The following is an 18,467-nucleotide window of genomic DNA, read 5'->3' as shown; positions in this document are numbered from 1 at the left end:
TGTAACCTGTCTAGGTCTGATTGTAGTCTGTTGCATCCTTCCAGTGTGCGCACGACCCCCCACATCTTAGTGTCATCAGCAAATGCTAAGGTTGAGATGGGCTAAGCATTCTTTGTGTATAAATCGCCACTTAAATTAGCAGTAACTTAGCACTGAAAGCGGGTTTAAAAGAAATAAAAGGTTATTTCTTCGATAAATTGTGGGTTAGAAGATGACACAGCTGGGATAAGCAGAGGAATGCCTCTTTTTGTTATATTTGGTACAACAGAGCTTTGTTGTATTCTTCACAAGCTACGTTTCTGGGACACTGAAGGTTATGTTTTAACAGGGAGAGAGAAATGCAAAAGCAGGTACAAAAGAAATATTACTATGTTTCTCAGTAAAGGGCTGCAGCTAGCACTTCACAGAAAGGGAAAAAAATAAGGTATTGCAAAGGACTGGCACAACAGATGAGGTGGCATTTTTACCCCACAGTTACAGGGATTACTGGTAAAGGGCAAAATGGGAAGCATAGGAGAAGAGGTCTGTGAGACCAGCTGGAGCGTCTGCTGTAAAACCCAGGAAACCTTTGTGTTCAGTTTTTTCCCTCCCGTTAATGCCATGTGTTCACCTCTTTCTTTCAGTTTGAGTATGTGTCCCAGCACTTGGTGTTTGCCAACTGCATCCCATTGATCCTGAAGTTCTTCAACCAGAATATCATGTCGTATATCACTGCCAAAAACAGGTATAGCCCGTTTTATAGCGGTGCCTTTTCCTCCGGGGACGTTGGCAAGTTACAGCTTCGTACGAAGAGAACGCAGCGTGAGGGCGGTGAAACAGCTGTAAGGGGTTATGTTCTAGGTTGGACGAAGCATTAAATGATCTGCCAGAGGGAAACAATCCGGTGCTGGCTAGAGTGATCTCCTGGGCCTCTCTTACCTTCTGAACCTATTGTTCATCTCTCCTGCCTCTGACCACTTGGTTTTAAATACCTGCAAGAACATTTCTACACTTTTGCTGGCTGACAGGGTCTTTAAGTAGGAAGACTTTTATGCTGCTTTGTGCCTTGAGACACTGAGCTCGTTAGTTAAATCCCTGTACACCACATCTGGACATGCACATGATACAGCATGGGGAATAAAAGGTTAAGGCTGCATATGCATATGATATGATCCTTCTGCAAAAGCCTGAATCTCAACTTCTAAACTCACCTGCTAGCACCTGGAAACAGGAGACGGTAGTTTCGTTTTATTATAAGCACACCTAAAGGGCAGTGACATGCACAATATTTATGGCAGAATGGTAGGCAATATTTTCTCTTGGGGACCCCAAGAGAAGGGTCAGGACAGGATTTTTTATTGCTCTTCAGTTGGTTATATGAGCTAGCTTCTTGCGCTGTTTGTGGGTAGATATGAAATGAAAAGAAATAGGCTAATGTTCTTCTCTCTGCTGAGAGAGCTGAAGATGGAAAGCCACTGTCTGCACAGAACTGACTAATTAAAGACTGTTTCTTTACTATTTGGACTCCATTCTTTTAAAGAACCAGAAATCGTAGGTGAAACCCAATAAACAAAACATTAACCTCTGAACAGTTCAAATCCCAGTTTTCTGCTGTTAGTTAAAAATCACAAACATGTGTAGGCATTTGGCATGGGGTTTGTGGTCTCCAGTGTTTCACCTCCTCCTTCCCTCCCCCTACACCCAGTGAATTGATGTTAAGTCAGATATTGGTGACTAATGTACAGTATCTCTTTCTAAAAATGTGTTCTCTTCATGAATTCATTAGCCCGTACACAAATGTAAACCTGGACTAATACTAGTATAGTGCACTGATTTTTTTCATGGAGTTACTTGCCCATAAGTTTGTCTGTCAGGGGGAGGGGAGCTGCATGCACGTGTGTGTGTGTGTGTGTGTGTGCATGCTTATGCACATATATAAGAATGATTAAAAATACATGTTACTATGTCTTTCCTTCACTATTACCAAAATCTTATTTTCCCATTGGGTCTGCAAACCTTAAAACATTGTCCTTGGACATGGAAAATTTCATTCTTTTAAGTTTCCTTCATTAACTCGTGGTGTGAACCCTGCGACAAAAGTACTTCCGGGGCAAACATAAATCCAAGCACATTTTGTTATATGTTAAGCCTGAAATTTACCACCTGGACACCTCCCTATTTTTAAGTGGTAAAAGAGCAAGTTAGTAATGTAGATCACAAACCACTGAACATGGATAGTAACATCAGGGAATACAATCATCAGGGAACAAGCAAGAGGTTTAAATGAACTTGCTAGACTATGTACAGTAAGTAACATTGGTTTATAGGGTCTTTTAGTCTTGGAATTTTATCCTGAATTTGCACCGGCTCAGTCATAGTTACATCAATTCAGTTCTTCTAAATATTCCTTGGATTTAAAAGCATCAAAAGGTAAGGGGATAGAAAGAATCACAAGAATTATATGATTTACCCATTTTAGGGATGTGCATGTCTTCCAGGAGGTGGTCAATACTCTTATTGTTCCTCATGGGCTAATTATATAAAAGTGATCGGTTCTATAGAGGTGGTAGCGAAGTCTGCTTCCTTCCCTTCAAATTTCCCTGATGTTATCAGTTTGCCCAATCTCTTATTTTAACCTGGGGGGGGGGGGTTCGTTTTTTTAAAAGCTAGTATGTTGTGGCTTAATGGATCTGGGTCCCTTGAGTCATTATTAGAGCACTCAAGATATGCTTTAGAAAAATAACTGATCCATTAGCAGAGGTACAGACTCATGAGATAGTTTGTGCAACTCTGAAAAGGCAGGTGCCTCTGAAACCTTCTGATAAGGTGTGGTTCAGCCTCTGAAAATGTTTGCAAAGCCCTGGCTGAATTTAAAACAGCAGCTGACTTCCTGGGCATGTCCCATAACTCAGCAGCCTGTCCAAGTTGCTCAGTCCTGTCCATGCCAGCTGTAATTAATCCGTGCGCTGGGAATGGAGATCTTAGGGGTGATTGAAAAATGTAATGTAATGATTTAAAAAAAGCTGTTTTTAATACTGATGTACTGCCTAATGACCATCCCCTATTCTCTGTCTCCTGCAGCATCTCTGTCCTGGATTATCCATACTGTATTGTCCATGAGCTGCCTGAGCTCACAGCAGAAAGCCTGGTAAGGAGAGTGGAAATAATCCTTGTTACAGATGTTGCAGTAGGTCTGTATTTTGATGGAGCGGAAGAAGGACTGTCTCTCTTCCCTCCCACCCTCATCCCTTCTAAAGTAAACTTTTTTTTCAGTATTTAAACTCCCCACCACCACCACCACCCATCCTTCTCTATCCCGGCTCCTGTTCTGCTGTTGGATTGGGGGATCTGGTGTGTCCTACAGTATAGTGCCTACTGGGCTTTTCCCAGCCAGACTTCCCTGCCAGGTTTTCTCTTGGTTTGGTACTAGCATTTTGTAAGATGCTGTTCAGAATAAGAGGGTAAAACAGCTGTTCCTTCCCTAAGGCTCTTAGTCTGAACATTTACAGACTGCCCCATCTACCTGGGTTTCGTACATACCATACTATTGATGAAGCGTTATGAGAGATTTGCAGTCACAGTCACTTCAAATATACCCTGAGGAGTCATTTAGGCTCCAAAGTTGATGGCCTTTAACCCTTGAAACACAGAAGGTGGCTTATTGGATAAAGGAATTGTGAACTCAGTGATGGGCGGGGAGGAAAGTGGAAGAATTTCTGGCGTTGAGGAGTAGAGCGGGTTTCTTTTCTTGAAGCTGCACCAGGTCAGCACTCCCTGCATCCTTGCTTTCCAAACCCTTTGGGGATTCAGTCAGTCACCACGAATCTGCTCTGCATTGTCATAGTTAGCATTATCAGGGAAGAAGAAAAGCATTCTCTGGGCCGAAATATCACATTCTGCTTTTCAATGCCTCTGCTATGCAAACATCAGAGTACGTGAGCACCTAATAATAAACTCTCCCCCCTTAACATCTAATGAGTTTTAAATGCGTCCGGCAGGTATCATGGTCTGGAGGGCGGATAGGTAGCCACCTGGCTGAGCTGACTGAAGAACAGTACATCCTACATCTGTGTCGGATAGGTGACTTTTGAGGTCCTTTCCAACTCCGTTTCTGTGGTGCAAAAGCAAACGGCCACTGTTGGTATAGGACTCAAAGAGCTGAAGCTGTTGCTGCAGTGCAAAAAAAGGAAGACAAGGGAATAACAGTGTTCTCAAGCCTGTGCTGCACAGCCATTGCTCACGCTCAAGCATAAATTAAGAAGTTGGCAGATGGAGCTAAAAGAATTACATGCTTCACCTAAAGTGCAGGTGAAAACGAAACAAAAGTCTGTATTGAATGGAAAACTGATATCATGAACAGTCCAACTTTTTAAAGAAAAAAATGAAGACTGCAAGAAATTAACAGCATTTAAGTGAAACTTTTTCACAACGGGCCAGATTTTGTGTGTGAATGGAGCCAGCCCTGAACGACCTCCGTTTCACTTTGTTTGGGTTATCAGTGACACCTAGTGGTGAAATCTTCTCACTCCTGCCGGCTTTGTTCATTTCCATTTGAAGTGCTGTGGAACGCTATGGAAATATTACAGGACTGTCCCTCCAGCCTCCCCGACAGTGGCCAGGAATGTTATCCGGCCTGGATATGTGGAGATGCCAAACAACACAGAGTTTCATAGACATTAGGGCTGGAAGGGACCTCACAAGATCATCAGGTCCAGCCCCCCAGGCCAAGGGGCAGGAAGTCAGCTGGGGTCAAAGGATCCCAGCAGAACAAGCATCAAAATGTTTCTTGAAAGTATCTAGAGTCAGTGCTTGCACCACCTCCGGGGGGAGTTTGTTCCAGGGCCTGGGGACTCGGACAGTAAAGAGGTTTTTCCTTATGTCCAGCCTAAAACAGTCTTCGAGGAGTTTGTGAGTGGTGGACCTTGTCATCCCTTGGGGTGCCCTGGTGAACAGATGTTCCCCCAGATCCTGATGCACACCCCTTAGTCTTGTGTACTTGGCTGTCACCAAGTCACCTCTGAGCCTGCATTTCTCTGGGTGCACGAGTCCCAGGTCCCTCAGCCTTTCCTCATGAGGCCTGTTCTGCTGCCCCCTGATCATGCGCATGGCTCTCTTCTTTCAAGCTTCTCTGCATCCTTTCTGAATTGTGGGGCCCAGAACTGGATGCAGTACTCCAGCTGTAGCCTCACCAAGGCTGAGTACAGCGGGAGGACAACTTCCTGGGTCTTGTTTGAGATGCGTCAGTAGATGCAAGCCAGAGCTTTGTTTTGCTTTGCCGGCTGCGGTATCACGTTTGTGGCTCGTGTTCATCTCGTGGTCAGTCATGACCCCCAAGTTTATTGCCTTGGAATTCAAGGTCTTTTGGCACTCAGTCACAAACTCAGCCCACTGGACCAAACCATTTCCTGCAGCTATTCCAATACTTTACCATCAGTAGTTAACTGCTGGACACCGCCTGTCAACAGTTGTAGTGATATATAGTCAGGTGCAGATGAAGGGACATGTTTGAGCTGTGGTTACAGATGCAGTCTATTTTCAGGGATCTCCCTCCCTTCTCCACTCCCCACCCCTGAAAACTTACAGCTCCAATATCAACAATATATAATTAAAGCTGATGTCCGTGGGGCAGACAGAGCACAATCTCCATTTCTGGTAAGATGACCAACTTTAGAAAAGGAGATGAGATAAAAAGGGCCTAAAGAATAACATTAGATGCTATGAAGAAAGTCAGCAATAACCTCTCAGAATGTATCTATAATGTTGAGAGGAAGGGAATTTGGAAGACAGCAACTAAACCATTTCTAGTTCATGGCAAGTTTTTGAGAGACTAAGCCACGTAAGTCCCTTCAAAAGTCAGAAATCTAACTAGTGAAGTCAATAAATAGTAGCATAAGTTACAGCAGTTGTTAAGGAGGATGGACTTCAAAGGGCAAATAAGTAATGCTAAACAAAGAAAAAGAGATTCTTTAAGCATTTCAGAAGCAGAGGATTCGCTGGATCAATGAAGTTAAAGGGAGTGGATGCAGAAAGATAAGGATGTTGCTAAAAAGCTAATTGATTTCCTTGCATGGGTTTTCACTCCTGAGGATGCTGGGGAAAATACAGTTCTGGACCTTCTCTTTTCTGGCAATAACGATGAGGTACCCTCTTTGCCAAAAGAAGCAGTGCTGATTGAAATGCAGCATGTCACCTGGCCATCCAAGAGTCTGAAGGAGCTTGACTGTGAAGCAGATGAGCTGCAAACAATGATGTCTAAGCTTTCCTTTAAAAAACAAAAGCCATTATTATAAAAGACTTGGCAAATCTTTACTGAGACTTTTTAAAGATCCTAGTGGCAATCTGAGAAAAGAGCGCACCTAGCAAATGCATTAAATCAATCGTTTAAAAACAGAATAGCAAAAGCCCTGAAAGGCCATGAACTGACAGGGTCTTATTAGCATGGATTCAGGAAAGGTAAAGTCATGTGTCATTAATTTCATATTATGTTTTGCCATGAATATGTATGTAATGTATTGGAAGAAGAAGAGCCAGTGGATAGAACTTTTACAATCACTTCTCCTATGCCTGAGGAAGGTGCTTGTGCCTGAAAGCTTGCAATTAGAAACTTTTTTTTTTTTTTGCAAAAATCTGGTTGATCTAATACGAGATATTACCTCTACCACAAGTGCTGATTCCTTTTGCCTCTAGACCAATACAGCTACAACCTGGATACCTGACAGAGGACACGCAGTTACTTCAGTTAATCAGGACCAGGAAGGATTGTGAGCACCTTTAGAGACCTAATCAAGGCAAATGCACAACATGATGGCAAACTGAAAACCAAAGATTGACAAGTACACATCAATACATATAGGAAGGAAACTTTTTTAAGCTACTCAAGCACTCATGTGCCTTACAGAGCTCTAAATTAACTGGATCAAAGAAACAGACCTGAACCTTCTCTTCGATGTGCAGCTGCATTTGAGGGGGGGAAAAAAAAAAATCAAGTGAGATGTTTAAGATGTAGAAGGACTGTGGTAGGAAATAAAACTGAAGATCTAATTTTGTTACGTCAATGAATGGTGTAGCCTCGATACAATACTCCAGCATCATCCAGAGTACTGTAGATGGAACTGGTCATCCCATCTCGGAAACATAATGCGGAATTGGAGAAGGTGCGGAAAATAGTGGTGAGACACCAGAGGCCGGGCAAACCCCTTGTATGGAGAGAGATTGAAATGCCTGGGATTGTTACTTTTAGAAAGAAGATTGAATGAGGGAGTGTAATAAAAGTGCACAAAATGACAAATGGTCTAGAGATAGATTGTGGACTTTTTCTTACTATCTCATACTGTAAAAACAAGGAGCCATTCAGTGAAATTTAAGAAGTGGAGAAACTCGAAGGGCAAATGTGCTAGTAAAGTCTTTGGAATAGCTGGCAGGTGTGGGGTGATCCTGTGCTCCTTTTTCATGGCATCTAGTCGTGCTACGTAGTTGCACTAGAACACCTTCCTACTTAACCAAGTTTCAGTATTTGTTTCCTTTTTCTGAATTTTATTGACTTAGCTCCATGACTGAGCTGGATGGCAGATATTATACTCAACAACAAATCTCTCATTCTAAGTTAAACCTAAAGCCATTTTTTCCCTTCCCCTAAGTATGGGCATAAACTACCTGGATATTTTTTCTGTCACTTCATAGATTTCATAGACATTGGGGGCTGGAAGGGAGCTCATGAGAGCATCGAGTACAGCCCCTCCTGCCATAGGCAGGAAGTCAGCTGGGATCAAGTGATCCCAGCAAGAAAGATATCCAGATATTTTTTGAAATAGTTGTAGATCTCTCTCTCCTCCTTCTCCACCCCACAGGGTTCTTACAATGGCTTCTTCTCTGCGAGACAGTGGAGTTAAAATGAGAGAGAGAGAGCATTCATGATAGCTTTTAAAAAGTAAAAATAAAAGTAGGAAAAATTCTTCTTCTATAAATACTCTTTGTCACGAAAGCTTGCTAAGAAGAATTTTTCCAACTATTTAGTTGGCCGAATAAAAGAGCTCAGATTTACCCAAAGAACGTCGTCTGCTTGTGTCCTTAGACCAACATGGCTATGACCTACAGCCCTGTAATAAAACTAGGACACCTTCCTTTTCATTCCTTTCAGCAAGTAAGCATGTTCCAATGTTTCTTACGGGGATAAGTTTTATTTATATACTTATTATATTTGTACGCCACCCTTCCCAAAAAAGGGCTTAGGGCAGCTTACTCTGTGGGTGTGGGTGGGTGCGTCAGGGTGGGGGGTGCAGTACTGTTTCACTATGTATGTAGCAGCAAGTGTTCTCATTCAGCGATGCCCTGATTTGAGAAGGTCAATGACAGGGTTATTTAGTAGTAATTTCATGTTTCCTGGCTGACTTACCAGTTCTACGATGTCCTGCGAGAGCAAAAATTAATCCTGCAGAGGATAGAATACATGCAAATATATGATACATCTCCATCCCATTTCCATGGATGGTGTCTCCATAGAAAGATGTGACAACTCGGACTTCTGAAAAAATGGCAGCTTTTGCAGGAACAGTTCTCTAACTTTTTGGATCATTATTGTTAAAAATAATTATTTTTAAGGGATAAAAGCCTACAAATGAAATGTAACAGTGGTGTGGGTCAGTTGGGGGGGTGGGTCTCCCCTCTTCTTGAGCAAACAGACAGAAGGCAGGGTCCTCTAGGGATCCCATAAAAGATAGGAAGTAGTGAGGTTGGAGTGTCGTCAGAAAGGGAATGTGGGACTCGCTATTTTGGTCTCTTGTGAAAACAGAGAAAAGAGCAGGGCTGAACCTTGCTTAATCTTTCATCATTAGAGGAATTGGAGAGAGCAGGAGTATGTTTTGCAGTGCAATTCCCAGGGGAAGCGCCCATTGCCTATTGGATAACAGCTCCTTCTGCAAGCGAGATGCAAAGACTTGCTTGTTCTACACTGTACCACTGAAAATAAGAATGATGAAAAGCAATCCACCTGGCTGTTGAATGGCTAATCATTTTAGAGTTCGTTATTTGGGGGAGGTTCTAGTTTGTTCATTTTTAATGTTTGATTGAGAACTTGAAAGAGTTTACAGGGCATGAAAAAGGAAAAACATAGAGATCTTTAGAAGATACCATCTAGTACTACGCACTGTAATGAAAGAATACCAGTACTTTGCGAGCAAGGTCACTCCTTGAGACCAATTCATTGGCCTAGGTAGAAACACACTAGTTGATTTGATCCATGGGTTACCACTAAAACCTAGTCTTTACTAGAGAAGGTTTGCCTCTACACCTTTAAGCAGTGAAGCTGTCATGAAGACCCTTCTTTTGTTGGCAAAAAGGTGATTTTCCTGGCATGGTGTTTAACAGTTGAAATAAGTTATCCTGGCTCAAAGCACTTTCTTGCCTGTGTACAACATGAGTAATGCCAGCACAGTAATTAGCAGCGAGTGTGGCACTTTGTTTGTTTTTTGAAGACCTCATTAACACTGTTCTGCCTGTTCAAGTTTCCTGTGTAGACCTAGGCTAGCTCAGATTATGAGTTTTGACAGAAACTATTCCCTTGTGTATCATCTTTCCATCACTGCTCGAAGCTTGCTCTCATGAGAGTGCCTAGAAGCTGGGGCTGATGACAGATTTCAGAGTGTTGTGGGTTCCTAAGTGTTTCCGTCAATATAACTTGCTCAACAATGCAAATGTAAATGGCTTTATACATTTACTGATGCTCATTTCTGATATCCCGCAGCAGATCGTTTATTAAGCACCAAACCAAGTGCTCAGCAGGGTACAAACAGAGAGCAATGGTCCATGCCCTGGGGAGCTTATCTCACCCAAACTGTACATGAGGAAGTTGGATGAGAGAGAAGCTAATGTCATAGGGGATATTTCTGTATGAAGTTTGGAGTAGCTTTAGTCAGCTTTAAATGTTTCACATAGGTATTACTGGGGGAAAAAAAGGCCTGAGAGGATGGATGGGAGCTTCAGCAAAGTAATCCATAGAATATCAAGAATTGCAACCCCAGTCAGGTTGACTCTGCCCGTCTTTTTGTGACAATAGACAACTTTTAAGATCCATAAAATTTCTGTTTGTGGTTCCTTCAGGCAGAATCTTAAAAATGAAAGTACAATCTCCCTGCATGGTTTGAAATCCAGTAGAGCTTCTCAGATGTGGGTTTTGCCCTTGTATTCTCAGCCAAAAATGTCTTCTCTTCCTTGGTCAAGAAGCATGCTGCACATGGGTTGGTTGCTGTGCAGTTACCCCTTGCTCCAGAACCGACTGTTTCAGTGTTACTGTTTTCTGAGTACCGGTATTGTTGGAAATCTTTTGGGATGAAAGTCAGTATAAAATATGGTGGTCCTCTAACCCAATGTGAACATGTTTTATAGCTATTCCACCTGGAGGGGAAAGGGAAGCTGCCTACACAGATAGGAGTTGGTGGGTGCCTACCTGAAATGTTGGTTCTGTGCAGTCCATGGTCAGATCTAATAAATCTGTACTGAATCTTTGTGTGGCATGAAACATCCTCTTACCATAGCCCATGCTGTTGTTTGTCATCCTTCTTTTGTTGCAATTCTATGTTAGTTATCTGCAAAAGACCCTCTACGCTTGTGGTGAGGGGAACATTGATACATATAAGTAATAAAATGGATTCTATAAATAACAGTTGTTATCAGGCTGTAATTCAGTGTCTATGAAATGTATATACAATGAATGTGAATCGACAGCGTATCGCTCTCTTGGTGGAATAGCACTCGCCTGCTTGCTTTTGTCTCTCTCCTTTCTCTTCAGCATGTGCACCAAATGCATCTTAAATGTCATCAGCAGGATTTTCAGAGTGGCTTCCCAGAATCTGTCAGCTTGTTAACAGAGTGTTTCTTCTCCCAGATGAAGGAGCTATAGTGTCCAATACCAGTACTCCTACAAATGCCACCATAAATGTTACCTCTAGGAATAGTGCATTGAACTTCTCCCTGTGTCTGTTGACAGGAAACTGGAGATAACAACCAGTTCTGCTGGAGAAACCTGTTTTCCTGCATTAATCTGCTGAGGATCCTCAACAAGTTGACCAAGTGGAAACATTCTAGGACAATGGTGAGTTGGTGCATGGTGGTTTGAGCCGTCTCTCTCAGAAATCCTATTGTGAGTTTACTAGCATTTTGATGGGACGTATTGGTTATTAGGTTATATCTGCTCGTTCTTTTTGTAGCAAAGACAGCCTTCTGTGTCCAAGAGTTGTTTGGTATTAAGTGAGGATAAAGTTGTTTTTCTCCCCAGATCTTGTCCTTGGCAAGAAAATGTTTAGGGTATATCATAGAACTGGATGGAGGTAATCTAATCCAACCCACTGCTTGAGATAGGATTGTCCCTATTCAAGCCATCCCCTACAAATCCTTGTCTAACCTATTCCTAAAACTACATAAATAACCCTGTCACGCAATTATAAGTCATATCACCCAGAGATACCAAAAGCACCCTAACCTGCCACAGGTAAAGCGGGTGGATGAGGGCTGTCAGTGACCTACCACTGCAAGTGTTGTTTGAGAGATCCAAGGAAGAGGGCTGTGCTTCATGCTACAAAAAAAAGGGCGCACACGCACACACACACATGCACGCACACACGCACGCATATGACCAAGGGGTAAAATTCCTTCCTGATCCCAAATGTGGTTTGACCCTGAGTGGAGGGGCTAGATCATCTAAGCAAGAACCTTCAGGGTTTAGTCCCAGCAGGAGCATTGCATACCCTAGTCAGCATCACCAGCCTTAGCTGATACCAACACTCAATTCTTCTGAGATAGGTGGATAAAAACCACGAGACCTGTAGCAACAGGAGGAGGAAATTCCTTCCTGGCCCCATGTGGCAACCAGCAAAGCCCAGAAGCATGAGAAAACCAAACATGCTCCATTCTGCTTTGCAGCCTGAGGACAGCAAGCATAATGACACTCATTGCACCCTCTTGCTTGACTTCCCTTTCTGTATCCCCTCCATAAGCATATCCCAGCTCCCTTTGATCTTCTTTCATGAGCAGCCTAGTTGTAGAGCTCTGTGTTGTTCTCTGGCCCGCTCCTATATCCACCTGTTCTAGGTTACAGAGCTCAGCAATCCATCCCAGGGGTGGGCTCCTGGGCTTCTAGTTGTTGCTCCTTGCTCACAATACAACACAGGGCTATGAAGAGAAACTCATGCAAGTTCTTAGCAAGCAAGCTTTGATGCAGGCAGTGGCATAATCATGTTAGCGTAGTTGTCCACTCTGGCTAATTAACTTTGTCCCTGTGGGTTTATTACTTGCTCACCTCTCCCTTCTTCCTTGTCTTTTGTATTCAAATCACTCTCTTCAGTACATGCTCTGTGCAATCCTTTCATAGTACCTGGTAAAATGAGGTCAGGCTCACAAAAGCTCAGGCTGTACTTCTCTGATTGAGTCTGTAAGCGCCCCTGCCACTTGTACTGCTTTGGTTATCCAAGCTATCTTATTCAGAGTGACATAACCCTCCCTGATGCTTTGCAGATATGTCCTTAAGTCAGCTACAATAACGTGTATGCAAGAAACTGGGAGATGGTGCTTAAACGTGTGTGCTTGGCTCCGTTTAGAAGGGAAAGGACAGAGAGAAGCAACCACGTGGTAGGCAATGCAGTGAGCCGATAAAATAAGACCAGCAGACTGGGGCACTGTAATCTGAACCTGCTGAGCTCTGCTCCCATCTTGCCCCATCTCCCTTTCCTTGTTTATGCCAGGGTGGTGATCTACCACGGTGAACAAGCCTTCTGTTTCTGGGTTCTGTTCTGGCTGCCTGCACAATGGAGTCCTCTGAAGTTGCTCCTAATTTGTCTTCCTTCACGTTGGTTCATATTAAGATTCAATCTACAAGTCTGCTCCCCAACATAAATTATCTTCTGCAAAACAATGAAGTCCATAATGTCCATTTTCTACCCCCACCTTTGCTCATGAGAACTGCCATTTACAGGGTCAGTTCACAGGTCCGGCATCCTGTGTCGCACAGGGGCAGAGAGCGGAGGCTGAAAGGGAGCGTGAACAAGGTGTAGGACCAGGGTTTTTTTCCTACTGTTCCACTCATCTGCTGTACTTTACAGGGAAAAAAAATTGAATAGGGATGTTTTTTATACCACACTTGTCAGTAGGGCCTATGGGTGCCTAACTGTTTTAGAAGGTACTGGAACCAGTCATGTTGGTTTGTTGGTCGATAGATGCTGGTGGTTTTTAAATCGGCCCCAATCCTAAAACGAGCTCTGAAGGTGAAGCAGGCCATGATGCAGCTGTATGTCCTGAAGCTGCTGAAGATCCAAACCAAATACCTGGGACGCCAGTGGAGAAAGAGCAACATGAAAACCATGTCTGCCATTTATCAGAAAGTGCGACACCGCATGAACGATGACTGGGCTTATGGCAATGGTAAGTACTGGCAGGCAGGCACTTCCTTGCTTGCAGCCAATGCATGTCATTTGTCACCTTCTGCCTCATCTGCAAATCGGGCTTTACCAACCTGGTCTTGCAAAGACCTGCACTAGCAATTGGCTGATCCAGTAGGAACTATAGGTTCCTAATGAGGATTAAGTCAAGCATCAGATAGTGCTTGCAGCATCAAGGAATATGTATTAATGGGTCACTATCAAGAAATGTAGGCTTAATATTTTAGACTTTGTTGTTGGAGATATTGGTGATTAAACATTTAGGGTATTTAATTTCAGTTTAAATGGGTTTATATTAAAGCCTTCCTGCTGCACTTCTGAGAACCATATAATAAGTATTGCATTAATTCAGAAGGAAAAAACCCCTCATTAATCTAATTTCACTGTAGAGCTCAATAAAATCCCAAATGTAAAGACTACAAAAGTTACCTTTTTATTTTAATGCTTCTCTCAACTGATTTACCATGACATAGTCTTTTCTCCACTTGCTTATTGCTTTTTAAAGTGAATAAAGACAGGAGCTGGAAGTATTTCTGATGTAGAGTACATGCAGCTATTGCATGCATTTCATTTTTGGCTGTGTTGGGAAACCTGGACAATGTAGGTACGCCCACTGCTCAAAGATAGCAACAGCAGAACACCATGCTGTCATTGTTTGCAGCCAAGGTGCCTGTTGAAGGCAGAAGCCTGCCCACCTCGCCCAGTCGGTGGGAGAGCTGACTAATAGCTGCAGCACATAGTTACAAACTAAATTATATCATGATGTAGTTTAGTTTGCAACCTTGCAAACTTATTTAAAACCCCCAGAACTGCTGCACGTGTACAGTGTGACACCATTAAGCCACCCAAGGTAATGTGTTAGTCACTGTACCTAGTAATGGTGTCACGTGTACAAGCGCCCTGAGATGTGAGTTTAAGCCTTGCTCCACACTTGTGTGAAAAGCAGCCTTCTGTTGACCCAGGTGTGATGGCAGGGTGAGTCAAGGTGGCAAGATGTGATGCTAGCCATATTGATCCTTCTTGTGCCATTAGCTGATGTGCCTTAACCATGTTGACTTGGATCAGGTGGGCCACTGATTCTGCTCGTGCCCCCTTTGGACAGAAACATCCTCTTCTCCCTCTCTATTTTGCTCCCATCTTTCAGCCTGGTTTACGCTTCTAAGACTCTAATGGGAAATGGCATTTTGCCAGTTCCAGATTCCCCCAGGGACGGAGATTTAAGCATCAGCATTATGTGATACTTGATTGCATGGTTCACTACTTAGCAGACATTGCATCCTGATCTAGACAGTCTGTCAGTCTACTGTATAAGTGCTCCAGCTTTCAGACAAGACCTGGAAATGTTTTCCCATGAGAAGGTTTATTTTTGTCCTCTGTATACAGTCTGAGATCCTACTGAACTCATTAAATCTGGTTTTTCCTCCTAAAAAGCTATTGAGATGATTTTTTTTTTTTGTTCAAGGAATCCTCTGTACCATGGAGAATGAGTATTTCTTATAGAACAGAACACCAGGAAATTTGAGTGATATTGTCTAGAAACATTACATGGTTGAAATATCGTGGCTATTAGCCAGCTATTAATTGCACAACATTGTCTGAAGTTAAATTTGCCTAATATTTCTCATTAAGAGACCTTGTTTTCATTGACTTATAAACTTTCTGTAATCAGACTTGTAAAATCTCTCATTTTTCTATCTTTTAGTAAGAACGGTGAGGTTGTTTTGAAAAGTAGTCAGTGTTATATGATATCAGAATGCATACACAGAAGGGGTATGAGTTAAGATTGTCCAGGAAACTTTACTTCTGGTTTAACTTTAATGCTTAGTTTTTAGTGCTTTATAATTGTAGCATTATACTTCATAGAAAAGAACCTCTAATGTATGCATGAACTGGTTTGGAAGAAACTCTTGTAGTCACTGCTGTGAATTTGACCAGCTCAGCCATATCACTTTATCCTGAGGTCACAACCCTCTATTTCTTCTAAACCTTATCCCATGTCAGAGAGGGAGAATGATTTTCTCGTATTTGTGTGTGCAGATATTGATGCCAGACCGTGGGATTTCCAAGCTGAAGAATGCACGCTAAGAGCCAACATCGAAGCCTTCAATAACCGCAGATACGATAAACCACAGGACTCTGAGTTTGTGCCTGTGGACAACTGCTTGCAGAGTGTGCTTGGACAGCGGTTGGAGCTCCCTGAGGATTTCCATTACTCCTATGAACTGTGGCTAGAGAGAGAGGTGTTTTCTCAGCCTATCCGCTGGGAAGAGTTGCTACACTATCAGTGATAAGAGAATTGCTCAAACTAAATGCTGTCTCCATAAGGATACAAGGTGCTACTATCTGGGAAAGAAGTCACTTTATGACTGGGGGTCCTTAAGTCTGGGGGCAGAACTTGCTAACAAGAAAGTTGCTTTTTTTATTTATCCAGACCCCCACCTCCCCTCCTCCCGGACACACATGTTGTGGTATCTTAAAACTTTTAGGGACCTTCCCATCCCTTCACTTGCACCTTTTAAAAACCATCAATATAAATGGACCTGCACAGATCAGGTTCTGATGTCACACCAGTTACAATTTAGAGTAATAACAGTGATTGTATTGGTGTTCACTCCAGATTTACACAGGTATAACAGAGATCAGAATCAGGCTTGAGTGACTTGGCTTCTTCTGAGCTTGGTTCACGTGTATAAGTCAGCTGTGTAAGTAGCTTCCCTGTGGAAGGTTTGTCTTGCCTGGTTGCCCTATGTAGTGCTGAATGGTTTCACTTGCTCGTCTTGCCATCAATACATAGATTAGACACCCTGGTTACTAATGCCTCTAAAGATCAAAAGTAAATAGTAACCAACACTATGTGATGACCTCAGTAGAGGCTCATGGATAACTGAACTCTGGAGGTGGAACCGCAGTGCTGCTACTTGTGTTGTACAACCCATTCTGTGAAAACTTCTGTTTCCAGAACTGCCAATCTTGCCAGATTCACCAGGCCTGTTACTTCCATACTTTTCTTCATGACTATTCTTTTATCTATCACTGCATTCACTTAACTTTTTGTAATAAAGTTAAATGAATATTAACTGTAGCTGCCTGACTACAATATGTGAGCTATAAAAGAGCTAAGAGTGCCTGGGACCCTTTCTACTTTATATATGAGTGAGCCCAGATTGAAATTACCATTTTAGACACTAAGACTTGCCATGTAAAGCATTCTTTTTCTCATCTATCATGGGTATCCAGTTAATTTTCCAGGATTTTTCTTTCTTCCAGTACCTTGCAAGAAAGAAACCACATCAGGGCTATTTACTGGAAGGCAATTACTGCAATCCATTAGATTACCAGTTTGTTGGTTTTTTCCATTTTTGGCCATGAAGGTGACAGTAAATACAATGTCTTGCCAAAAGTGACCCTTTTGACTTGTGAAACAAGATTTTCTTTTGTTGTGGTGTTTTGGGGGAGCTGGTCTTTGTGCTCTATCCTAAAGGTGGTAAGTGGATGGGATAGCATTTCATTGTCAAGATGAAGCAGAGTATCAGACTTTGCAGCCTATAACTTTCAAAAGGAAGCTCAGTCTTCATGCATTATACATGATTTCCTCTGCTTGGACAGCTCATGGTTTCATAGGCTAAAATCTTCAGGCAGATTCTACCTCAGCTTAAACCTGTGTTACAGTCTTCCCTCAGCCTGTTATAACCATGCATTTGGGAGTGAAATCTTTGTCCAGTATATTTAAAGTTAATGGCCACACTACTGAATGAGTTGGACACTTGGCCTAGGCTTGTAAAATCCTTGGCATTTCAATAAAAGTTTCACACAAGGGCCACAAGAGGAGCTTTATAAAAGCAACGAAGTTGTCATAGCAGCAGTGCCTGGACACTGAGCTTACTCTACAGAGCCCCTAAGTACTGGACAGCAAAGGTCTTAGGTTTAATCTTTCTGACAACAGTTTTGTCAAAGAAGCAAGGCATGCACCTGTGTATTTCAGGCAAAACTTCTTAAATTAGGCTGTAATGCTAGCTGCATTTCAAGAACACAAGCAATAAGACCACACGTAGTATGACGGCATGTCTGTGCACTGCTATGGAATTAGCCTAAGAATGTTTCTTAGTATGATTTGAATAAGGCACTTTTCCAAGATGGCAGTAGTAAATCTGTTCACTTCTTAAGCACATTTTGTGTCCAAAAATAAAGTGAGTGACTTTTAAAGTGTGTGCATTTCCTTAAAGTGTTAGAAGAAAAATGGCAAATGTTTTTGTGAAAATGCAAGGTTTGTTCAGTCCTACCTGCAGCCAGCCTTCTCTTCTCTTTCTGCCTCCGATCTTTCAGTATTGGAGGGGCTTTCTGGTGCAGCCTGAGAGGTTGGACATTTTGTTCTGATGTTTCAAGGGAGGCCTAATCAAACAGAGGAGCAGAGAGAGAATTACTTGATATATAGTGTCCCTCCGGTGTTTGTACATGTGCCTCAAAATTAGGAGTGAGAGTGAATAACTTCCATATGAATAACTGAGCTAAGCGAGTTGTAGAGAAAAGTGCTAGGGACAGAAGTTATACATAAACCAGTTTAAGTGATCAGAAACTGGTTTAAAGGTGTAACAAAACAGAAGTTCAGGGCACACAAACGAGTTTCAGAATGGCTGAAACTGGTTGAAGATAAACCTGGTTGAATGTAGTATCACTTTTTTTTTTTTTTTTTCTGTTTTTTTGCACCGGTCCTGGAAGCACGCAATACCAGGTCAATGCATGGAGTGGATGGAGCACGCTCCGATTCCATCACATTTAACTGATTTAGGTCAAACTGGTTTATGAAACATCTGTCCCAGATCCCTTCCTGGTTCAAGTTAAATCACAGCCCCCCAGCATCCCAGGATGCTTTGCAGCCCTGGGCTGGGCTTTGCTGTCTGCTGCAGAGAGCAGGGCTGGCCCCACCCCTCTGCTCCCTAGCCGGAGCTGTGAAGGCTGGCTGACGGGGTCAGGGTGGGAAACCAGGCTGGGAACTGCAGCTGGGTCTGCCGGCAGGGGGGTCCCTGCTGGAGTGAAGAGGGCAGGGGCATGGGCCAGCAGGCTCAG

General features: G+C 42.7%; 1 protein-coding gene across 1 annotated transcript in view; it reads left to right on the top strand.

Annotated features, from left to right (window-relative positions):
* The window catches only part of STRIP2 (striatin interacting protein 2), a gene marked incomplete at its 5' end in the record, with an annotated part of 38,164 nt that extends 20,558 nt beyond the window's left edge, over positions 1 to 17,606 (top strand). The window contains 5 exons of the mRNA XM_019543983.1: positions 624 to 724; positions 3,061 to 3,127; positions 10,961 to 11,065; positions 13,182 to 13,386; positions 15,441 to 17,606. Coding sequence (XP_019399528.1) covers positions 624 to 724; positions 3,061 to 3,127; positions 10,961 to 11,065; positions 13,182 to 13,386; positions 15,441 to 15,691 — 729 coding nt within the window. The remainder of the gene's footprint in view (positions 1 to 623; positions 725 to 3,060; positions 3,128 to 10,960; positions 11,066 to 13,181; positions 13,387 to 15,440) is intronic.
* Between the last annotated feature and the right edge of the window lie 861 nt (positions 17,607 to 18,467).

The sequence above is a fragment of the Crocodylus porosus genome, unplaced genomic scaffold (genome assembly GCF_001723895.1).
Source record: "Crocodylus porosus isolate Cpor-Errol unplaced genomic scaffold, CroPor_comp1, whole genome shotgun sequence".
Taxonomy (NCBI): Eukaryota; Metazoa; Chordata; order Crocodylia; family Crocodylidae; genus Crocodylus; species Crocodylus porosus.
Note: the sequence above shows the minus strand (reverse complement) of the source record. Positions and strands in the feature narration are given on the sequence as shown.